At 44.2% G+C, this 21,907-nt stretch overlaps 1 protein-coding gene across 1 annotated transcript; it reads left to right on the top strand.

Moving 5' to 3' along the window:
- Positions 1-19,727: 19,727 nt before the first annotated feature.
- LOC133775818 (translation machinery-associated protein 7-like) lies at positions 19,728-19,940 on the top strand. Its single transcript, XM_062214303.1, has one exon. It carries the CDS (start codon positions 19,728-19,730, stop codon positions 19,938-19,940), a length of 213 nt encoding a protein of 70 aa, XP_062070287.1.
- Positions 19,941-21,907: the final 1,967 nt, after the last annotated feature.

Genomic DNA, 21,907 nt, shown 5'->3' with positions numbered 1-21,907 from the left:
CTTTAATGTATTCACCCAAAAGAAATAAAAGCTTATGTCCACACAAAGACTCGTGTGTTAGCCAACAACTGAAATAACACAACTGTGCAATAGGATAAAGAAATCGCTATCTGTCCACAAGATGGGATCATACTCAAGAATAAAAATGGAGAGAATCATACTGATTAGAGTAGATGAAAGAAACCATACCAAGGGCCGGTGCTATGGTGCAGTAGGTTAATCCTCTGCCTGCAGTGCCAGCATCCCATATGGGAGCCAGTTCGAGTCTCAGCTGCTCTACTTCTGATCCAGCTCTCTGCTATGACCTGGGAAAGCAGTAGAAGATGGCCCAAGTCCTTGGGCCCCTGCAACCATGTTGGAGACCTGAAGGAAGCTCCTGGTTCCTGGCTTCAGATTGGCGCAGCTCCGGCCATTGCAGCCATTTGAAGAGTGAACCAGCAGACAGAAGACATTTCTGTCTCTCTTTTCACTGTCTGTAACTCTAACTTTCAAATAAATAAATAGCCAGTGCCATGCTCACTAGGCTAATCTTACTCTGCCTGCGGCGCTGGCACTCCAGGTTCTAGTCCCGGTTGGGGCGCCGGTTCTGTTCCGGTTGCTCCTCTTCCAGTCCAGCTCTCTGCTGTGGCCCGGGAAGGCAGGGGAGGATGGCCCAAGTGCTTGGGCCCTGCACCTACATAGGAGACCAGGAGGAAGCACCTGGCTTCTGGCCATGGTGGCCATTTGGGAGGTGAACCAATGGAAGGAGGACCTTTCTCTCTGTCTCTCTCTCTTTCACTGTCTAACTCTGCCTGTCAAAAAATAAATAAATAATCTTTAAAAAAAAAAGAAAGAAAAGAAACCATACCAAAAATTGTGTAGACTTCCTGATTCCACTGACATTAAATTCCAAAAGATGAAAACAAATTTACAACAACAGAAAGCAGATCCTTAGAGGGTCAGAGATATGGTAGGCAGAGTTACAAGCAAGCACAAGGGAACCTCTGGGACTGATGGACATGATTTTGACTGTGAAATGCTTCCTGGATGGCTTCCTGGGTGACACATATATGCCACATATTAACTTGTCCACTTCACAGGTGTGCAGTTGATTGAACATGGCAATTTACAAAAAAGAGTTAAAGATTTTAAAAGCTATTATTAAAATTGCTATATTGGTCTATTATGTTATATTATGTACATATTGTATGTTCACATGGGAAAATTTTATTAAGAATTTTATTTTAATTGGCTTATAGATAAGATTGTCCATAAATTTAAGCTGCTAAAATTAATCAAAGATACATTTTAATTCGTGTGACCTGAATCTCTGTATCATATGTCTTAAACTTGTTGGTAGAAACTAAAAACATTTTATATGGTTGCGCTTAAGTTTACTGGTTAAACAAACTACACCATGTTAGATATTTAAGAGGTGTTTTCAAATACATGATTCTTAAAATTTATAGAAGGCATTGCACCTTCTGGTAAATGTTTTCTTAAATTGTTTTCTAATGGTTGAAACTGTTTGCTAAGTTTTCATGTGATATTGCTATTGTCAGCAAGCGATCTAGGACTTGCTCCCTCATTTCTCTATTCTAAGCCCAACTTGTTCTTTCGTTTCTCTATTCTCTTCAAGGTAGGAAACTAATTCTATTATGAAGGAATCTGTAGGACGCACAATATAATCTTTAGACCTTATAAAAGAGATGCCTAACATTTTTCTGTAACAGCATAGCCAAAATAAGAACTTAAATAATAATCTCATAGCTAGATTCACTTCGCCATCAGCGAAGTATACAGTAAGTAGAAAAAACCTCCCTTTCAGACCAAAGGGAAAGAAAGTTTTAAAGTGAGAATATAATTTTCCTCATGGGCATTGTCTACCTTAGAAAAACTACTACAGAACATGCCTGTGACTATAGACTTGTAGTTCAGGCCACCGAAGATTAGAGATGGGAAACGGGCACTCCCTTGACTTGCATCCTCTGGTCTGCTTGAACAAAAACCAGAAGGAAAAGAAAGCTAGGCAACAGAAGCAATGGGTGGCAGGCCTATTAATGGCTGATCTGTACAGTGATTTGCCCTCAAGGAGACCCAACAGGCCAGTCCACTGCAGTGGCTTTCAATGTGGTAAGCCTGGGCTTCAGCAGAAGTCAACTTGTGAAGAGCCCCGGCAGCTCTGCCAAGAGTTGGATCACTGGAAATGGACCTGCCCTGGAGTCAAAGGATGCCCAGGTCAGAGCCACAGATCTTATTGGCTCTAAGCTGAAAAGCCCTTCACTCAGCCCAACTTCCAAAGTGACCACTGCAGCTGAGGGGACGGCCAAGCAGGGTCAGCAGCATTGCAGGCAGAACTGTAAATTTGTTAGAGATGCCACCTGCCTTTCCCTGACCAGCTCTCCTCCCAGGCCAGCTAAGTAATGAAAGTCAACAGAGTGCCTTCCCCTACGAGGTTCACACCTCCCTTAGGATATACCCCATGTGAAGAGATTCATAGGTCTGGGCCTCTTAACTTACAAGGCCTAAAGCCCACCAGATTATTATCAAGCCCCTTCTGTCAGGTTCTATTTGCCTCTCAATCAGAAAACTTAATTGTAGCTTAGAAAGCACCTTTCTTAGCTCCTCTAATAATGACTCTGTCTTTTCTCCTAGACCCTGTCTAGCGCACTTGGGCCTCATTCCTTTGTAATCATAACCTCTACTCTACCTCCAATGGCTCTACTCCCAACCTGTGTGTACTGATGGTCCTCTTCCCCACTTAATGCTGTATAATTGTTCAGACCTGGTTAATGCCACTCTTAGGATCATTGGTTACTATCCTCACCCTGTCTTTTATGATCTTTTCTAAATATGATCAGAGTCAGTGAACTTGGAAGGCTTCCATAGCCTTGGCAACTCATGACAAGAGCCTAGGGTGGTTACTGGCGCCATAAACTAGAGTGTCAATTTGTTGGGTCAACAACAGGAGTCGCTGTGCACTTGCTCCTCATGTGGGATCTCTGTCCTTAATGTGCTGTACATTGTGATTTAATGCTATAACTAGTACTCAAACAGTATGTTTCACTTTGTGTTTCTATGTGGGTGCAAACTGTTGAAATCTTTACTTAATATATACTAAATTGATCTTCTGTATATAAAGAGAATTGAAAATGAATCTTGATGTGAATGGAAGGGGAGAGGGAGCGGGAGAGGAGAGGGTTGCAGGTGGGAGGGAAGTTATGTGAGGGGGAAGCCATTGTATGTACTAAGCTGTACACTGGAAATTTATATTCATTAAATAAAAGTTTAAAAAAATTTAAAAAAGAAATATATGAGGAAATAATAGTGAAATTTCCTTTCTAGCAGAGAACTAGCTTCTATAATAGGAGAAATATAGAGTCCGAAGTAGTTTGTTTGCTCAGGCCCTATGTAGTAAATTGCTTTTTCTTTGCTGATAAGAAAAGCTGAGAATTCAGAATATTCATGATCCAGGGAGCTACACAAAAACCTGTCCATAAACTCATCAGGTTGAGACAAATATGATACAACAGAATCACTTTTTAGTCTTACATAAATGACAAATTCCCTAAGTTGTGTTTTGCTATCATTCATTATGAAGAGATAAATATTTTCTTGTCAATTTCACTAATTAAGACTATTCCATCTACAATACAATCTTTGTCTCCCTGTCTTGAGAGGATTGCTAGGAACCACAAAAACATTTTTTGGGAAAACCGGAGTGAGAGTACAGGAAGGGCTTGTTCTTTTATTCTTCTCCTTTGATTTACATTGCAAAGCCATCAGCAATGTATTTTTCTGTCTTTCCTTACTCCCAGAAGATACAAAGAGCTAAAGCGGATCTGGTTTAGAGGATAGCTATGAAAACCAATTGCTCTCTTGTTGCCAAATAATTAAAAATAATTAAAGGCATCTGGACAGTGCCAAAACATGAATGAATCTGAAAGCACTTCCTGTTTGAAAGTACTCCCCCCCCACACACATACACGGAGTGCCCCCTAAGTGTGCTGCATCATGCAAGAATTTATTCACTTTGTTTTAGGCTCAGAGAGAAGAAGGGTGGGGTTCATGTTATCTCTTGATCTTGACTCACTGTTGAAGAAAACAGAGATCTGATCATTTTGGCCTCCCCACCTCACCCCTGCCCAGTGCACACCTTTTCACTACTCTCCACGAAGAAATGGACAAGATGCATGATTTCACGTTCCCAGGAGAAGGATGCTCACACAAGTCTCTGACAGGAAAGCAGCTTTCTCACGGCACTGATAATGCCAGGGAGATGACTGCTGGGGCATCACGCGGCACTCAGCTGACATATCTCAGTGACAGAGTCAGCTATCTCAAACAGACTGAACCAGCACGTCAGGCTGCACTGCTTCTGTTTCGTGTGGAGAATGAGACACCCAGGAATTCCTAAGAGGGCCAGAGTGTGGTGCAAGTTATCGGTCAAGAAGCTGGCTGTCCCCAAATTTGGAAGCACCTCTTTTCTTCTACGGTGTGGTGGAGAATGCGAGGGACCAACAGAGTCATTTTTTCGATCTTATTTAAATTCTAGAGAATATAACAAAACACACCCCAGAGCTTTCCAGCAAAACCAGCAAGTGGTTTATGACTCCATTGGCTACTCCTTCTCAAATTGAAGAGTCAGAATCTCCCAGTACCTGGGACCAATATACAGAGAGAGAAGGTGTAGACCTGCAGGGTTCATTCATTCAACAAATGTACTGAGGGCACCCCATCTTCTAGATCCCACTCAGTGTGTTTGGGATACAACAGGGAACAAATATAATAAAATTCCTAATCACATGGACCTTACATTCTAGTTGGCCACTGGAAGAGGGTTTATTTACTACCATAATTCTAGTAAGTAAGTGAAAAAATAGCCACTGGAAGGGAGCATTTTCTGTGCTTAGAAAGAAAATGTTGAGCAAGGTAGGAGGGAACCAGGAATTCCTGCAGAAGGAGGATGGGGGAAGGGTGCAGATGAAATTTAAAGTACAGTGGTGTGAGCAGGCCACATTATGGAGGCAGCCACTGAGTGAGCACTAGCAGGAAGCAAGGACACAGAGTGTACAGATAACTGGAAGCAGGAAAACCATCAGGGAATGTTATTACCAACATTTAATATTCAAGAGATTTAACATAACCAAAAAGAAGAGGAGCCGGCGCTATGGTGTAGTATGTTAAGCATCCACATTTGGTGTCAGTGTACCATGTGGGTGCCAGTTCCAGTCCCAGCTGCTCCACTTCCAATCCAGCTCCCTGCTGATGGCCTGAGAAAGCAGTAGAAGTTGGATGGCCCAAGTGTTTGGGCTCCTGCACCCTCATGGGAGACCCAGAGGAAGCACCTGACTCCTGGCTCAGCCCCGCTCCAGTCCTTACGGCCATTTGGGGAGTGAATCAGCAGGTGGAAAGAGCTCTCTGAGTCTCCCATCTCTGTCTGTAACTCTATCTCTCAAGTAAATAAATGAATCTTTAAAAATTAAAAAAATAGAGAGACCATGTGATACAGAATGCCCATATTCAAAGACAGCGGCCACATGAACTGCACAGATGCTGCCAAACTTGGGCCTGAATCACAAATTCCTTAGCATCCTCAGCCCACTATAATTCCTACCTCTCCCACCTCTACACTTTACTCACCTTGTTTCCTGCCTCTGGGCACGGTGACGTCAGGTCTGAGAGGTCACCACGGCTGGACTATGTAGGTGCTCATTAGTTGAGGCCTTTTGCTGTAATTGAAATTGTGTTTTTTCATGGCTTTTAAAGAGTGGCATGATCTGGCTTAGGTATGACATAAATTATTTTGATTATAGTGTCACAAATTAAACAGCAGAAACAGGGCAAGAAGCAGTGAGGAAGTAAGATGAATACTGATGTAGTCCAGGCTAGAGATGGTGATGGCGCATCCCAGAGTGATATCAGGGAGGTGGCAGAAATATTAACTTGGTATGTTTGGAAGCCAGAAACAGCATCACTCCCTGACAGAAAGGATACCTTGTGTGAAGGAAAGACTGGAAGCAACATGGCTCCAAGGGCATCTCATTTTATTTGAGAGAAAGGGAGAGCTCCCATCTGCTGGTTCACTCCCTAACTGCTTGCAATGGCCAGGGCTGGACTTGCCAGGTCAAAACCCGGAGCCAGAACTCAAGCTAGGTCTCCCATGTGGTTGACAGGGACCTGACTTGAGCCATCACCTGCACTAACTGGAGTCAGGATCCACAGGCAGGACTTGAGCCCAGACCTCCTGAAGAGAGCCATGGGTATCTGTAACTGCTAGGCTAAATGCTCTTTCCACAAACTTTTTGAAGTTCCCTTTTATAAGGGAATTGTACTGGAGCAGCTTTTGTGCAGTAGAAGTCACCTGCTTAGAGAGGAAAATCCCCAGCTGGTCATTTCCCTGGTTTCAGCCCTGACTCCCTCCCTCCCCCACTGACCCTGTCACTACGTCACAGCATGTCCCTCATCAAATCCACTCAACTAAGCCAGCACATGCATAGGAACTGTCTCACCTCTATTCCTCTCACCATTCCTAGTGCTACAAACTGTCAGTGAGTGCTTTGTCAAATTAAACAGAAGAACAGGGCCTTTGATTATATGACTGCATTGGGAGAGGGAAATCTGCATTCCTTAAATAACCATGAATGGATAAAGTACATTTTGCTAGGCTGGATAACATTACTGAGGGGCCCCACAGAAGCAAGCAATGTAGGGCAACAATACTCCTGAAGCAGCCACTTCTCCAAGAGTTCCTTCAGCATCACCAGCTCCGCAGTAGCAGGGAGTGTTGGTTTCACCTGAGAATCTAATGACATGCAGCCCCAAACCTGGGAATGATGACTTCCACACACCTGAACCAAGCTTCTGCTGAGTCAATATGCAGGAGTCATGACAGAGCCATGTTGCTTCAGGCTTAAAGCCTGACTCATTCTCCACACCATCCAAAGTCTCACTTTAACTTTGATAAACACAGCCCAAAACACCAGGAGTACTGCATGGACAGTTACCTGATAACCAAGTTACCAGCCTCAATAACCAAAGAGGAGCATCACTGGTCTCCGAAGAGACAGAGAGACAGGTTGTAAATATCATTTATATGGAGCAGAAGGAACTGCCTTTACTCTAACCCTAGTGAAATCCAATGAAAATTGTTAAGTGAATGGCTGAATTCTCATTTAGTGACAGGTATATAATCCCTGAGTTCTAACAAAGGCAAAGAGGAGACAAGGTCACAGTAAAGAAAAATATCACTTGGGTTTCTCCCAACTAATAGGATCATATAAAAATGAAATGGAGAATAAAAACACTGTGATATTGATGGATTATGATGAGAAATGAGTTGAAGAAAATAAGTGCTTTAAGTCCTCCAATTCTCTAAATAACACTGGAAGCCAGGAGTCGCATGTGCTCAAGCTTATCTGCAACAAATCTGGGAAATGCTGGTGAGATTACTAACAGCAATTTCACAATGACATGATGGGGCCCCAAAAGCAATTCTGAAGACAGCTGGTCTCCCTGAAGAGACAGCAGACTCGGGTGCAATCCAGGACACTTCAAAGAGTCCATTCAGGGTTAGAGCCACGAGGAGGCTTGTCATTGCGGTAATTTCACCCTCTGCTGCAGAGGGCCTCAAGTCAGATGAGGCACAGCCCAGAGAAGAGCAATTTCTCTATAAAATTATGATCATTAATAGAGCTCACAGGGAAGGTGACCAAGGCTGTGTTCTTTTCAAAGTTCTAATTTTGTATAAAGTAGTATATTACAAAATTTAAGAGACTGTAAGCTATTCTCAATTGCTAGATTTACAACTTTACAATCCTATAAACACCACTGAGACCACCATCGGGTCATTGTCATCTCCACATCTCATGCAGGAAAGTGTAGAGGAGCATGCCGGTGAAGTGCACTTCCCAGGCAACCCTTGCTGTTAGTTCTAGAGAGAGATCTTACCTTTAAATAGTTTTCATATATTTTTTAAAGAGAGAGAGGATCCTGTCCACTGGTTCACTCCCCAGATGCCCACAATGAATAGGACTGGTGTTAGTGGACACAAGGGGTCTATTCACTTGGAGTGTCACCAAATCAGCCTCAAGTGGGAGTTGCTCAGTGGAAAGCTTTACTTATTGTGACAAGGAGACAGTGAGAAAGTGTAGCTCTCTACAGAAAAGAAGCTGCCTTCCCAAGAAGCAGTTTGCCAGGACTTTTATAGCAAGGATGAAGGGAGTGTCCAGGATGTAGAAAAAGGGGAGCCAGAGAGCTACTCCTGCTCAAACAACACACATCTTCATACACTGCATTCAAATCTCTGACTCCTGGAGTGCCTGGTTACCTGTGCTGGCCCTGCTTCCAATTCCAGATCCCTGCTAATGCACGCACTGGGAGGCAGCAGGTGGGGGCTAAAGTAGCTGGATCCCTGCCACCCCCAAGGGAGACCTGGATTGAGTGCTGGGCTCTTGGTTTCAACCTTTCCCAGCCCTTGGCTGTAGCAGACATTCAGGCAATACGTTAGTAGATGGTCGGTATCTGTCTCTCTCTCTCTCTCTCCCCTTTTGAGTAAATGAATGAATAAAAAAAATAATTTTTTAAACAACCTGACTCACACTGGTTTCTTGAAGCTTCCTTGTCTGTGGAGGTCTGGCCCCCATGTTGCAAAAGAAGCTTTTCTGGAGCATCCTCTGAGAAATAGGCTCAGGAGACCATGCACTTGCAAACTGCTTCAGATCCTCTGCTCCTGTTTCTGTGCACCCCTTTTGCCTGTATCCTGCAACACTTTTGGTTACTCTGGGCCAGGGACAAGGCCCAGAGTTGGTAGCTCAATCCATGTCTCCCACATGGCGGCAGAAGCCCAGTCACTTAAACCATCACCACTTTCTCCCAGAGTGCACGTTAGCAAGAAAGCTGGAGGCAGGAGTTAGACCCAGTAGTTGAACCCAGGCACTCTGATGTGGGACACAGCATCTCAAAGGCTGTTTTAGATGTTTAGACTCTTGCTGACACTGCAGAAGTAAGGCAACTGTTCTAGTCTTCAGGAGCCCTCAGGATTGCACTGGGAGTTGAGGGCTGGGTAGTTGTAACACAATTCTTGCTGACCAGGGAATTGTGTCTTTCCTGCCCATCAAGGAGAGAGATATTTGCACAGCCTCTGCAGGCCACATAGAAGACTATGTTCCTGTAGAAGCAAAAAGAAACCTGTGTTCACTTAGTTTGGCTTTCTTATAACATGAGATGAGAAACTGCTTAAGTGATTTTTGCCAGGAACAGACTAGCAATTAGTGCAAAGCCCATGTGAAGTCTTAAATTCCGACCACTGTGCCACACTTCTTGCTTTAAAACACTTGATGTGTGTAATGATTCTGCCAGCCCCCCATCTGCAGTGTATATGATATTGGAGGAAAGAGCTGTATAGGGACAGATCTCTGACTCGGCTTGCTCTGTCCTGTTTTATTGTGCTAATTACCACAATCCTGGTAAGTATACCAAGAAGATGTTTCCTAAAATAATCTTTGTCCAGGACCACATATTATACATACTTGGGGATCTGTGTAATTACTGCCCCCCAATTCAATCAGGGAAGCCAAGTAATATCTGTGCCTTTCTCTATCAATACTGTTAACTTCTCTGCCACAAGCAGAGATATGACAATTACTAGATGCAATCAGATCTACACCATAAAATGCAATTTTCAAATATTGCTGAAAGCCAAATGTAGTAAAGTTTGCTGTATTTTCATGAACCAAGCTCAACAGAACTAACGACATGCTAGTTTATGTTGACCTACTTAGGATTTGACATTTAAAAGCAAAGTAAAAAGAATAGATTGCCCTGAACTAAGAAGTCAAAGAGACACGGTCTTTGGTTCTCAGCTAGGGAAGCTGGGTTTTCAGTTGTCATTTGGCTGTGTAAAGGGTTAGACAAAGACAAACTTGATGAAATATGCTCTTTCACCTCTTGGCACATGCCTGACCTTACCAATCCCCAGCCTTGTCTGAAAAAGCCTTCCCATCTCATGGTCAGTTGTGTCCTTGGTAAGAAGTCCAAGTGCTGCTTCTGCAAATTCTAACTCAAAAATGGCACATTTGCTTAAAAACAAACAAATCCATACACATATATTTACTCCATTGTATTAGTCTGTAGTGTCTAGAAATAAAGAATGAATAGGACAGGTATGTGGGTATATGAAGGATGTCTGTTAGGTTCACATGGTTATGGCAACCAAGAAGTCCCATGACAGGTCATCTGCAGGCTGGAGACCCTGGGATGCCAGTTGCATGGCTCATTCCAAGTCCAAAGGCCTCAGTACAAGGGAAGCCCCAGGTGTGAGTCTCAGGTCACCATTGAGAGCCTGAACACCAGCAAGGGAATAGAGGCATAAGTCCTGGCATCTAGAGACTAGCAGCTGCCCTTTAAAGTGGGAGCTGAGCTTGCCCCAGCTGTTTCTGAGAGAGACCAAATCGCCTACCCATTTAGTCTCTTCAGACCCCCATGCCCACCTGCATGGAGGCTGGGTCTTCCCGCCTACTCCACTCAGACTCACGTGCTTTATTCATTTGGAAACACACTCCAAGACACACCTAAAATAACACTTCTCTAGATTTCTATGTATTCCTTAAACCAGCCAAGTTAACACCTAAAATTAACCATCACACATACATTCAACTGAAAATGAACAATAATAACTGATCTTGAACCAGCTTCCTCATGACTGCTTTCTATGCAGACTTTTGATGTGTGTTCTCAGAGTCAGATCCTAACAGCTGGCCTCAGATAACAAATTGATCTAAGCAGGAAAGTATGATTCTTACTTCTCAACAACTGACATTTGAAGAGAGTGCTGTTTAATGAAGGTTTCTTTCCTGCGCTGCTCAATTAAGATAAACGTGCTGATCGGTCAACCAGGGTGGGTGCACAGTTCCATAGCTTTCTAGGACCCAGACTGAGAATCATGATGTGAGGGGACCAGGAGGACCACAAAGCACTGCAGTGATGTAACGGCCTGAATGGAACCCCATAAGTGAATCTCCTAACTGTGTTTCCGCTCACCACTGGAAGGCTTCACTTTCTCCTTTAATGCAGAGAGGGGAAGAAATCTGCCCTGTCAAAGCCACACAAGGGAATTCTCTTAAAATAAACAGCTCAACTTAACCGCAGGCTTTTCTTTCCACAGGCATATTTTAAATACATAGAATGTTAGATGGCACCTAGAAAAAATGACAAGTGTCTGTGTTCATTATGCTCCCCAAGTTTCTGGATGTAACTGACAGCCTCTGTGATGCATGGAGGAACTTCCAGCTTCAGGGTTTCCATGGCAACATGGCCCCACTGCAAGAGCCCTGCTGTTTGAAAGCATCATTCAAGGAAGCCCACATTCTAGACACCCTGCTAAGTTATCCAGGAATTTCACTGTTCCAAAGGATAACAAATCCAATTTCCCAAGGTGGTAAAATGTCCTATTTGGGAGATTAAGCTTCCACTTCAGACCTCTAAGAATTCTTTGCTCATTTGGCATGGATTTTCCTCCTAATCTGGCTCTGTAGCACATTCATTGCCCATTTTAAGGGCATTAACCTTGACCTACCTTGGTATCTCCTTTACTCCTCCTTCCAAAGGAATAACATTGCACTCAAACCTATCCCCATCTTCTGGGAGGTAATGGCTTGTCAAGCTGTGGTATCTGAATGACCAAGAAACTCTAGCTCACAGGTCCCCGGGTAAGGTTGGGGGGAGGGCAGAGGCAGGGTTGCCACATCAGCACTTGGCCCACTCATCCCTTGCCCTGCCAAGCCAGGGGCTGGAATCACCCAAAACAGCCCTCTTCTTCGTTACAAACAGGAGCTATGCAGACCTGACAACAGGGAACACACTTACTGAACGTTATTTCAGTTCATCCACAAAGCCTGATGACAGAGGGCTTACTAATCTTAAATTATATTGAGCAAACCAAGGTTAAATACCATGCTCAGGGCCACACAGCTCATAAACAGAAAAACCAAGAACTCAAAGGCAGTCATGCCGGACTCCCATGCCCGAGTTCTTCCTGCCACTCTGGACAGGAGAGAAAAATATGCAGACGGTGAATGCCCTGACCTTCTCAAGGGGGTTGGCCTGCTGGACACAGAAAGGCTGGGCTCTGCTCTTAAACCACCCAATTAGAGGATTTTCTCACAAACTGCTACCCGCATAGGGCCCTTTGACATTTAAGAATCAATCGTCCCTTAAATGTGTTTGTCGCCACCTTCTGGACTATGGCACACAGGATTCTCACTTTTCTCCAATAAGAAGTAATAGCTACTCTGGTGGATATTTATACATAATGCCCCATGTTCTTGGATCTGTGCTGATAGTTGTTTTTAGTGTTTTGTTGTTGTTGTTGTTGTTTGTTTGTTTTTTGACAGGCAGAGTGGACAGTGAGAGAGAGAGACAGAGAGGAGAAAGGTCTTCCTTTTGCCATTGGTTCACCCTCCAATGGCTGCCGCAGCCAATGCACTGTGGCGGGCGCACCACACTGATCCCAAGGCAGGAGCCAGGTGCCTATCGTGGTCTCCCATGGGGTGCAGGGCCCAAGCACTGGGGCCATCCTCCACTGCACTCCTGGGCCATAGCAGAAAGCTGGCCTGGAAGAGGGGCAACCGGGACAGAATCTGGCACCACGATTAGGACTAGAACCCGCTGTGTTGGCACCGCTAGGTGGAGGATTAGCCTGTTGAGCCATGGCACTGGCCTATAGTTTGTTTGGTTTTTTTTTAAAGATTTATTTATTTATTTGAAAGGCAGAGTTACAGAGAGAGAGGGAGAGACAGAGTGAAAGAGAGACCTTTCATCTGCTAATTCACTCCCCAAATGGTCTCAATGGCCAGGGATGGGCCAGGCTGAAGCCAGGAGCCTGGAACTTTTTCCAGGTCTCCCATGTGGGTGGCAGGGTCCAAGCACTTGGGTCATACTCTACTGCTTTTCCAGGTGTATTAGCAGGGAGCTCGATCAGAAGGAGAACAGCCAGGGGATGCTGTCATTGCAGGTGGCAGATTAACCTACTGTGCCAAAATGCTGGTCCCCTGTGCTGATAGATTCTTATCAGTTAATTTTATCAGTCCCTGCCTGTTCACCTGGGTTATCCAGTAGGGTATACAAAGAGCCCTTCACAATTAATAACTTCCCAATATCAGGCTGAATGACTTCCTTCAAATTCATCCTCAACAGAAAAGGATGCCCACATCTCATATTCCTATATGGGAAAAAAAAATTTAAAAAGAAAACCTTAGCCAGGGCCGCAGCTCACTAGGCTAATCCTCTGCCTCTGTCACTGGTACCCTGGGTTCTAGTCCTGGTTGGGGCACCAGATTCTGTCCCGGTTGCTCCTCTTCCAGTCCAGCTCTCTGCTGTGGCCCGGGAAGGCAGCGGAGGATGGCCCAAGTGCTTGGGCCTTGCACCTGCATGGGAGACCAGGAGGAAGCACCTGGCTCTTGGCTTTGGATCAGCTCAGCGCACCAGCCATAGCGGCCATTTTGGGGGTGAACCAAAGGAAGGAAGACCTTATGTCAGATGGTGTTGGGAATTGTGGGAAATAAAATGAGGTCATGTGCACAAGGTTTTCATTTTATTTAAGGAGGCCATGATGAGGGGGCTTTTAACCACAGACACAAAGCAAGGAAGCAGCCATCATGATATTCAGATGGAAGAACAATGTGGCAGAAGGAAAGAACCCCCATAAAGACTCCAGGTACTATCATGCTGAGCACTGCTCCAGCCACACAAGGTGGACAGGGACTTGAGGAAGTGACCAAGTCACTACGAGGTCCCTACGAGGTCCCTACGAGGCAGACTCTGAGAACAAGAGAATTCTACAAGAGCTCTCTATGAGGAGTACTCTAGGGAACAACATATATAAATAAAAAGAGAGAAGATACAGTGTTGAACCAAAGGAGGAGACCATGACCTGGTCTCCACAGAGGACTCAGCCAGCTCCTGGGGGTGTCCCATCCTCATCACCCACACTGAAGTGGGGGGCTGGGGCTCTAGACCCACTCATCCACCAGTTGTCAGATGCAGGCTGCCCAGGAAGGGGCAGGGGATTGGGAGCAGTTGCTTTCTCTGTCTGTAGAATATTTTCCTACAGGGGCCTGACAGTTGGAAGAAACACATTCTAGTCCTGAGGACAGACTGGAACAACACATCACAGCACCCACTGCACAAGTGGGAAAGTACTGCAGGATGGGGAAAGAAATACACTGGACATTAGATGAACTCACGACAGGGACGGGATCTGGACTTCTTGTGGGTAACCACCTTCACTGGGTCTGCATCCGTAGGTCAAAGCAACCATGAGCAAACTATTAAAAAAAAATATTGCACCTGGACTCAACATACACAGATGTATTTTCTTGGCATTATTCCCTACACAATATGGTAAGACAACCACATGCTTGGCCTGTACCTTGTATTGGGCATTCTATGTAATCTAGAAATGGTTTCAAGTAAGGGGGAAGATTGCGTAGGTTATATGCAAACACTGTGCTACTTCATATGAGGGACTGGAGCATCTGTGGATTTTGGTATCCGTGGGAGATTCTGAAACCAACCCCTCAGGGATACCCAGGGATGAGTGTATTTTCAGAAGATCTTTCTAGCTGCTGGTTTGAGAATAGACTGTGGGGGTGGGAGCTACAGGTGAAGATTACAAACAATGATATCATTCATACAGAGCTTAGAAAGAAACAAAAATTGCAAAAAGAAAATAAATTTTCAATAAGGGCAGCAAAGTCACCACAGAATGTCAGTATCACCAGGAGCCCCTGCTAGCGGCCTAAGAAGCTGGAAAAGGAGAGTGGATGGAGACAAAGAGGGCACAAGAATAGGGCTCAGCCACTCACATGTGAAAAACCTAGGAACAAGGAAGTTCTTTGAAGCAGATGAATCAGAGGTTCAAACAAACTTCTTAGTATGTTGGGGCGAGAAAAAGAAAGAGGATTAGAATCTCCTTGAGGGTTCTCAGGAAAGCTTACAGGGAAGGTGAAATTTGCCAGAGAGCTGATAAGAAAAGAAAAGAATGGAGCATGTGTAGGATTTAGGGCTGTAGTTCTCAGACCCGAGGCTCCATGGCCTATCACAGCCACTGGGGACAACAACAAAGAACACAGAGGCCCAGTTCCATAATGGGGCTTGGGCCCTGGGCCTATGGATGGTTACTGAGTTTCCCAGGTGATGCTGACTCCCACCACAGAGAACCACTGGCTTGGGAGTCTTCAAGGTGTGCCTTGAATTGTACTGGGATGGCCTCCCTTCCCTGGGAAAGACCAAAGGGCACCATTCTCCTTCGGTTCTCATTCAAAATCAGTGTCCATTAATGCCCAGGTATTACATATAGTGTATTGTCCTCTGGCTGAGGCAGGGTTCATCAGTTATTGGCAAAAGCCAAGGCACCCAAACTATTGATCTCCTTGGTGACAGAGGATGAGAGTGACTCAGGGACACAGGGATTAACCTCAGTGAGGAGGGCTGGGCAGGGTATGTTTCAAAGCTTTCAAATACTTCTTAGGGTCAAAAAGTAAATAAATAAAAGTAAATGGGCCACAGGTATGCTGCCATCATGAAAGCACTTTTAAGTATCTCCTTAGTGTATGATAGAAAAATAAAATTCAAGCAATCTTGACTTTTAAGCAGAGCTTACAGCAGATCACACAAGCTTTCCTCCCAAGTTACAGTTACAAGAACTTCAAAGAAATGGCGAGTACCAACAGCAACAGCACAATATTCCCATCCCTTCCTGTGAAAAGGTATCTTATCTAGGGATGCCAAGGCTCTTAGGCTATATAAAGGTATTTTCCCGAGAGGTTCTCAGTGACAGGAATTCAGGTTTATGTAAATTAATACATATGGGGGGGGGGGTACTAGTCAGGGTTCTCCAGAAGAAAGTGTAGTCACCACCTGGTATCCACAGGTTCTGCATCTGCAAATCCAACCAATCACAGATCAACAATATTCAGAGGAAAAGCCTACATCTTTACTGAACATGTACAGACTTACTTTCTTATCCTGATAAGCTAAATAACACAGTATGACAACAATCTACACAGTATTTGCATTGCATTAGGTGTTCTAGGTAATCTAGAGATGATATAGAGTACACAGAAGGCTCTGTGTAGGTGATATGCAAATATTAGGTAGTTATATCTAAGGGGCCTGGGCTCATGAATTTCAGTATCCGTAGGAGTGTGTGGTGTCCTGGAACTAATGCCCTACAGGTCCTGAGGGACGACTGTGTGAAGACAGTCATCCACTTATCCAGAAGGTGAAGGGCTGCACCAAAGCCATGCTGCCTTGGAAGTATTTTGATAAGCAGGTCAGCAAGCCATACCACAAGGAAAAAGTGAACACAGATAGTAAGCATGGTTTTTGATATAATAATATTAATTTTTTTTGACAGGCAGAGTGGACAGTGAGAGAGAAAGAGACAGAGAGAAAGGTCTTCCTTTACCATTGGTTCACTATCCAATGGCCGCTGCAGCCAGTGCACCACGCTGATCTGAAGCCAGGAGCCAAGTTCTTCTCCTGGTCTCCCATGCGGGTACAGGGCCCAAGCACTTGGGCCATCCTCCACTGCACTCCCGGGCCACAGCAGAGATCTGGACTGGAAGAGGAGCAACTGGGACAGAATCCGGTGCCCTGACCAGGACTAGAACCCGGGGTGCCAGCGCCACAGGCAGAGGATTAGTCTATTGAGCTGCGGTGTCAGCAATGATATTAATTTTGAAATAAAAAGTATAAAGCAAGGAAAAAATCAACAATCTAAATCATAGGTTCAATGAAAAAAAAAGGGGGGGAAAGAGAAGCTACCAAAATAAACTAAAATCCAAGAATTTCTCATATGCAATAAAGGGGAATTTAAAATTATTGCATTTCACCACCTGTGGATAATCAAGAATATTTATGTTTCATTCTGTCTTCAGCCATTTTCTGCTGCATTTATCAAAGTACCAGAGGTTGTGTAGCTAATGAAAAAGGCAGTTTATTTGACTCACAATTTTGGAGGCTGAAAATCCAAACAACATGGCACCAACTCTGGCAAGGGCCCTGGCTGTCTCACCTCATGGTAGACAGCATCATGATGGGACAGTGTGTGTTTGAGAGAGAGTGAGAGAGAGAGACTGACTGACTACATGGGTGGGACCAGAAGCCACACATTGGAGAGGGCCAGGCTTGCTGTATTAGAGGATCCAAATGGGGTCCCATGAGAAGTGGACTAATCTCTTCCAAGGGAGATACCCCTAATAATATATTTCCTTGGACTAAGGTAGTAAATTATCCTAAGATCCTACCACCTCTTAACACTGGGGACCAAGCTTCCAATTCTAAACCATCTGATAACACACACACACACACACACACACTTTATGCAAAAAAACACAGACTAATTGAAAAAACATAAAATGTGAAGTGGTCTATGGGATAAATAATTTATAGCATGTGTAGAAAGAATGATGTGCATATGTGGAGAAACGTTGTGTTCCATAAAGGCAGGCATCTGATCAAATACACAATGCAAAACAAAAACAAGAACAGAGGACTGGCATTGTGGTAAAGCAACTAAAACCATTGCTTTGTCATGCTGCCATCTCACAGTAAACTTAAGCACAACCATCTAAAATGTTTTAGTTTCTTTCTACCAACAAGTCTAAAACATATGATACACAGATTCAGGTCCCACAAATTAAAATGTATCTTTGATTGATTTTAGCAGCTTAAATTTATGGACAATCTTATCTATAAGCCATTTAAAATAAAACTCTTAATAAAATTTCCTATGTGGACATACAATATGTACACAGATATAACATAGCATAATAGACCAATATAGCAATTTTAATAATAGCTTTTAAAATCTTTAACTCTTTTTGTAGATTGCCAATTGATTTGAATTGCTTTTTCTTTTTAGTAACCTCAGTTAACCATACTTTCTCTCAGTTGGTACTGTTAATACATTATTGGCTTCATCTGTTTACAGAGCCATCCCAAAGTACTGAATACAATAAAAGTGGCTGGAAAAAGTCCATAGGAACCTATAGGAGGACAGCTAAACACAGAACCAACAACGCTTTAGTTTTATGAGCAGCACATCATATATAACTGTGGATGACAAAAGACTTTAAGTCGCCATGTTTAAAATTATAAACTCATCAACCAACAAGAGGCACTTGCTTACTTCACAGTATTTTTGAAAGCACCTGTAGGATTTTACAAGTATTTAACCTTGATATCAATTTGTCATTCTGCTTGAAAGCTGTATATTTTAAAGATATACACCAAAGAAAATAGGTATAAAGTGACAGGATATCTGGCATTTACTTAAAAATATCAGCCAGAAAACTCTTAACCAGGAGGGAGGACACAGTAAGCAGAGGTGCCCAAATCTTCTTAGTTGTTGGACTTCAGTAATAGGTATGCAGGAGTTCATTTACTTTTCACTTTTTAAATATACAAGTTTTCTTTCAATGACTGCCTGTGTATGCAACAAGGCTTGGGAAGGTTCATCTCTCCTTTAGAAGTGAAGAGATCAGAAATGCACGTAGGCAGAATACCATTGTGAAATGCTTGTGCAAAGTTAAACAGGCTAAATGCATGGAAGTTTATAAGATAGATTTCATCCCAGGCAATTAGCATGTGCTGAAGGACCCCATGCACAAAAGTGATGTTTCCATAGAGCATGTCTGCCCAACACTGGGATAGTGACACATGCCAGGCAAGAGACCATGGTCAGGGACACTGAGGAAACCACTGCACACACAGCTCCCACTCGGCACATCATCACCACACTGGCATTTCAAAGGTTCGGCTGAATCCATGGGACCAAAAATGAAAAACACCTCTTTGTGATCTAGTGTGGGAGACTAGGAAGTGCTCCAGGGTGGAGCAAGGAGAGCACACTTCTGTGCCCCAAGAGCAGAGAGCTCTGCGTACCTCCAGAGCACCGTGCCCAGCAACCTTCCTGACATCCAGGGAAGAGGCTCCCACTGTGCACTCTCATGGTCTCTGCAGGCCCCAGCTGCAATACGCACGTGGCCACCCTTCCTGTCACATGGTGAGCTCTTAGCAGGCACAGTCCTTATCATCACTTGTTCATCACTGATACCCACCACTGGCACCCCTTCCACTCAACCTGACTCTTGCCAAGTTGTGGAGGATGAATGAGTACTTGCTCAGTAACTAGCTGTGCCATCTCATGTCATCCTCACAACAGCCATAGCTTTCACTCTTCCAGTTTTACAGAGAAAGGCATGAGGCTCACGGACATAAGATTGATTTTCCAACTTTGTAAAACTGTGAAGTGGCACATCTGGCATCCATACCCAATTCGGGTGACTCTGAAAGATCTCGTATACCTTTACCAGTAGAGACTTTGAAATAAAACTGCAGCAACTTTATGGAGAGAAGTCTGGAAATGGAGAACAGGAACTTCACAGTGGAGAAACATGCCATCACTCTCTCAGCCACTTTCACCACTGATAATAGAATGTATTGACATCAAATGACACTCTCTGGTGTGATATGATGAGAAGAGCACATCACTTCTGTGGTTTTCTCATCCAAACACACACTTCACTCTAATCATGAGGAAAATAATCAAACCTAAATTGATTTATATGCCACAAGCATCAGACCAAGACTCTTCAAAAGTTCCAAGCTCATAAAAGCAAAAGATGGAGAAACTGTCACAGTTTAGACCAGACTAATGAAAGTAAATGGAGGCAGTAGGTGCCATGTCCGGCCGGGAAGGTGGCAAGAAGAAGCCTCTGAAACAGGCCAAGAAGCAGGCCAAGGAGATGGATGAGGAAGATAAGGCTTTCAAGCAAAAACAGAAAGAGGAGCAAAAGAAACTCAAGGAGCTAAAAGTGAAGGTGGCAGGGAAGGGCCCCCTGGCTACAGGTGAAATTAAGAAATCTGGCAAAAAGGAAGCTGTTCCTTGTGCCTGAAGTGATGATGCCCTTGACTGCATTCCTAGCTAAACATCTTGATTCCCGGCCATAACATCTTATGCCACCCGTAGTTAGAATGAAGTGTTAAGAGTTAAGTGTTGGCCAGCGCCGCGGCTCACTAGGCTAATCCTCCGCCTTGCGGCGCCAGCACACCGGGTTCTAGTCCCGGTCGGGGCACCGGATTCTGTCCTGGTTGCCCCTCTTTCAGGCCAGCTCTCTGCTGTGGCCAGGGAGTGCAGTGGAGGATGGCTCAAGTGCTTGGGCCCTGCACCCCATGAGAGACCAGGATAGGCACCTGGCTCCTGCCATCGGATCAGCGCGATGCGCCGGCTGCAGCGCGCCAGCCGCAGTGGCCATTGGAGGGTGAACCAATGGCAAAGGAAGACCTTTCTCTCTGTCTCTCTCTCTCTCTCTCTCACTGTCCACTCTGCCTGTCAAAAAATAAAAAAAAAATTAAAAAATAAAAAAAGAGTTAAGTGTTATCTTGGAGCCTGTTGTACATTTACAAATAAAATTTTGTAAAAAGGGGAATAAACCCCACTGTACTGTAAAAAAAAAAAAAAAAAGGAAAGAAAGAAAGTAAATGGAAACTAAATGCAAGGTGGCATCCTGGATTGGGTGAGGGGGCCAGGTAAAGAACACCAGTGGAAAACCTGGGGAAACCTGAATAAAACTGAAGTTTAGTTAACAAGAGGATTCCAATGTTAATTTCCTAGTTTCAATACACAGAGCATGTTTACAAAAGATTTAACACTAAGGAAAACTAAGTGAAGTGAACTGGCCTGGTTTGCTATTGGTGCTATAACAAAGGACCACAACTTTCTGACCTAAACAGCACAAATACATTATCATTCTACAGGGCAGAAGCATCACTAGGCTAAAATCAAGATTTTCCCTCTGGAGGCTCTAGGGTAGAATCTGTTTCCTTGCCCCCCACCCCATTTTTTTAAGACTTATTAATTTATTTGAAAGGCAGAGTTACAGAAAGGCAGAGTCAGAGAGACACACACACAGAGACAGACACATACACACAGAGAGAGAGAGAGAGAGAGAGAGAGAGAGACAGAGACAGAGAGACAGAGAGACACACACAGAGAGAGAGAAAGAGAGAGAGAGAATCTCCCATCAGCTGGCTTACTCCCCAAATGGCCAAAACAAAAAACTGGGCTGATCTGAAGCCAGGAGCCAGAACTTCTTCCTGGTTTCCCACATGGGTGCAGGGGCCCAAAGACTTGGGCCATCTTCCACTGCTTTCCCAGGCCACAGCAGAGAGCTCAATTGGAAGAGGAGCAGCTGGGACTAGAACCAGCGCCCATATGGGATGCTGGCACTGCAGGCAGTGACTTCCTCATTACACCACAGCACTTACCCCTTCCTTGCCTTTTTAGAAAACTGGTGAAATGTGCATAACATAAAATTTACCAGTGGCATTCAGTACCTGTACATTCTTGAGCAACGATCACCATCCACCATCTGTCTCCAGAACACTCTCATGTTCCCAGAGTAAAACTCTCAGCCTATTCAGCAAGTTGTTTCCTTGCCTCTCTAGCTTCCAGCTTGGCTCATATCCCTGTCCCCTCTTCAAAGACAGCAGCACAGCATCTCCAAATCCCTCCTGCACTCCCCAGCCTCCCCTTTTCCCTTATCAGGACCCCTGTGCTTACTGTGGGTCATCAAGTTCAACCAGAGGAGCATCCCCTTCTCTAGAACTGTAATTCAATCACAGCTACAAAGTCCCTTTTACCTTTTAAGGTGACACAGTGACAAGTTCTAGAGGTCAGGATATGGTCATATGGATATGGACATATTAGATGAGGTCCTTCTTCTTTCACAGCTAAACGGGAATTCTGTTATCTTTGCAACTTTTCCAGAAATCTTCAATTATTTCAAAGTAAAATATTAAAAAGATAAATATGTATGTGACAACTTTAAAAAACAGATTGCATTACAATCACAGATTTTGG

This window comes from Lepus europaeus, chromosome 17 (genome assembly GCF_033115175.1).
Source record: "Lepus europaeus isolate LE1 chromosome 17, mLepTim1.pri, whole genome shotgun sequence".
NCBI lineage: Eukaryota > Metazoa > Chordata > Mammalia > Lagomorpha > Leporidae > Lepus > Lepus europaeus.
This window is presented reverse-complemented; position numbering and strand designations above follow the sequence as displayed.

Excerpts from the sequence above, each read along its gene's own strand:
- LOC133775818 (XM_062214303.1), top strand. The coding sequence starts at position 19,728 with ATGTCCGGCCGGGAAGGTGGCAAGAAGAAGCCTCTGAAACAGGCCAAG.